This window comes from Meleagris gallopavo, chromosome Z (genome assembly GCF_000146605.3).
Source record: "Meleagris gallopavo isolate NT-WF06-2002-E0010 breed Aviagen turkey brand Nicholas breeding stock chromosome Z, Turkey_5.1, whole genome shotgun sequence".
Lineage (NCBI taxonomy): Eukaryota > Metazoa > Chordata > Aves > Galliformes > Phasianidae > Meleagris > Meleagris gallopavo.
Window position 1 is genome coordinate 67,726,953 of NC_015041.2, and position 2,781 is coordinate 67,729,733.

A 2,781-nucleotide genomic window follows, 5' to 3' on the forward strand; every position below is an offset into this window, starting at 1 on the left:
AAACCACCTGGAAAGATCAGGCACCTTTTTTGTATTGCTTTTCTGCTGATCTTGTCTTCATTTAATAGACCGTGCTTTCTTGAGTACTTCAAAATATTTCTCATCACTTGCTCTTAGTACTGACCTTGCAACCTGAGAATCAAGAAAGTGTCATGTTAGTGACTACTAATTAGTGCATCCGGGGAGCTGCTTCTGCTGGCCTTCAACCTCCCAGAGGCAGCAACAAAAGCTGTCACATGTATCATACAAAGAAAACAAGCGTTTGCCATGGCTTTTCTGTTGTTCCCCCACACATCTCAGGTTACAGATAGTACCATGAACTCAATTCAAACTGCATCTGAGTTTGTAGGCTAGGAGTTAACCCACAGTATAGTAGTTGAATTTTTTTCTCCCTGCATAGCATAAGGCTTTTATTACCTGGTTCTTACTGCATTTGTGTTATTTTCATGGTGAGAATAGAGAATAAATCTCTATTTTCTTTCAGCCTTTTTTGTTGTCGTTCCTGCTGTCTTTTTATCTTTTTAATACTTCCCACTGTATTAAACATTTCTGAAATTATTTTAACATTTAGATTTTAATACACAGAGTAAAGTCCACATGGAACTGTCTTTTTGTTTGTTGAACAAACTTCTTAATAAGAGTCAACCGTGATACCTGTTCATCATTTTTCTGCTTCTTTGCCTATTTGAGCTGTTATTTTTTTGGAACCACCCTACATTTTGCATATAATGTGCAATCACAGCTTTGTCACAGAACTGTCTGTTGAAAAGCCACTCATGTCTTTTTTTATTATTTATAATTTTTCAGGTCTTCAAAATAGAAGTGCTAATGAGTGGAAGGAAGCATTTTGTGGAGAAGAGGTATAGTGAATTCCATGCTCTCCATAAAAAGGTAATTATCTATTTACACATAGCAGATTCGTTTTACTCTAATTGATTCCCCTCACTTGAAATTGTTAACATTTATGGCTTGTCTTAAATACATCTTGTGATTCATGTCTCTGGAAAAGAGTCCTTAGCTTAAACAGTTGTCTGCTTTGTGGAAGTGAGGATGGTGGTTTCTGGGCTGATCATTTATCAGGTATTTCTTACTCTACTTTTCTATTGCTTTTTACATGCTGCATTGCTAAAATGCCATCTGTAGTATGTTGGGTTTTTTTTCTTCTTACAAAATGATGAAATACAGCACATTCCAATAGCAAAGCAATAAGACTTTGTTTTTTTTATGCTGTTATGCAAGTAATTTATGTTAAATCTATAAATTGAATTGCTAGCCTGCTGAGCTGAGGCAACAGTTTCTGCACACCAGGAAACTAAACATGAAAAGGACTGGCTCACTCTGATGCTCTTCATACAGTGAATGTGGTAGGAAATATCCCTTTGCCTGTCTTCTGAGTCCTCTTACTGGTGAATGAAGTAAACTTAATTCTTTTATGATTGAGTGTCCACTAACTGTTTTGATGACTGTTAAAGGGAGGGTAAAACTTCTCCTCCCCAGGCTGAACTAGATGCTTCTATTGCAACCTACCAAAAGGCAAGTTTAAATCTTTTCTGTCTCATAAAAAGCAAATATTGTGAAGAATAATTCTGGAAAAGCAGCAGCCTATTGGTGTTGGGGGTATGCTGGAGAGCTTCAGCCCTTTCCTGGGACCAGGGTCAACTTGTTGTTTTGGCATTGGAGGAGTATGTGTAGACTTGACTGCTTTTGCTTTGTGCTGCTTTTCTTCAGTACCAAGAATCTGCCTCTGCAAAAAACAGAGAGGAACACAGAGAAGAGCTTGTGGCATTTGTAACTCCTGCCACTACAGCATCAGAGGAGATTGCTTATACCAGCATGTTTGGTATCACTGAGTCATCTCAGGAATGGTCTAATTCAGAGAGGAAGTGTAGAGGTAGCAGAGAGAATGAATTTTGACAGCCTTATATTGATATAAGCCAACTTGGGACAACAGAAAGAAACTGCTGAGGTATATGTGTCTTTGTCCTAAAGAGTCTTATAAACAAATATATTTTTCCTTACTGCACAGTAATCAATATGTGCTATTATTTCTTGGCCTTTTGCTTTCTTGTGCCAGTTGTGGTAATTGACTGCTACTTTATAAAGTGCGTTTTCTTGTTTATTGCTTTAATTCAGATCTCTCACATCTTTTTTGCCTTGTGTTCTATTTCAATATGATAACATATGAGCAGCGGTGTCAGAATCAGCAATACAACTCTACAGTATGCTTTTGCCATATGTGTGCTTTACTTTACATGCACTAAAACAACAAATGAAAGTAGAGTAGGCTGACTAAAAATTTCACAACTAGTTAAGTTAGGAAGCACTAAAAAGGAAAAATTAACTTTTCTATGCTAAAACTGTGTATTCAAGTAGATTGTTTGCTGTAGATATTGTCTAATTTCACTGTGGTTTCTGGAGTTGTGTGGTTTAGTTTCCAGTTATCTCTTGGCTTACTTGCATGTTTCCCCTCCACACAAGTGTCATGAATGATTGCAGTCTCAGTCTCAGGTTTGTCACCTTGCAACAACTCCCTCTGTAGAGAATTATCCTTAAAACACCGAAAGAGCCATTAATGACACCCCTTTTCTCTCTAACCAAAAATAGTAGCAAAATATTCAGCCAAAATTCAAACAGGACCCTTGGATTATGTTTTGGTCTGTCACATCTTACACCTTATCTGGGTGGCGTCTGTCTATCTTAAGTTATGCTGTGGTTTTCTTAGTTTTTCCAGCACAGATGCAAAACACCCAGCGCATTTGACACAACATGCTATTTAAGTCT

The 2,781-nt window shown here is 37.3% G+C and overlaps 1 protein-coding gene across 1 annotated transcript in view; it reads left to right on the plus strand.

Moving 5' to 3' along the window:
• SNX24 (sorting nexin 24) overlaps positions 1 to 2,781 on the plus strand; it is a 70,092-nt gene that overhangs the window by 37,612 nt on the left and 29,699 nt on the right. Inside the window, exon 3 of the mRNA XM_010726250.2 lies at positions 808 to 891. Within this exon, the coding sequence (XP_010724552.2) occupies positions 808 to 891 (84 nt within the window). The remainder of the gene's footprint in view (positions 1 to 807; positions 892 to 2,781) is intronic.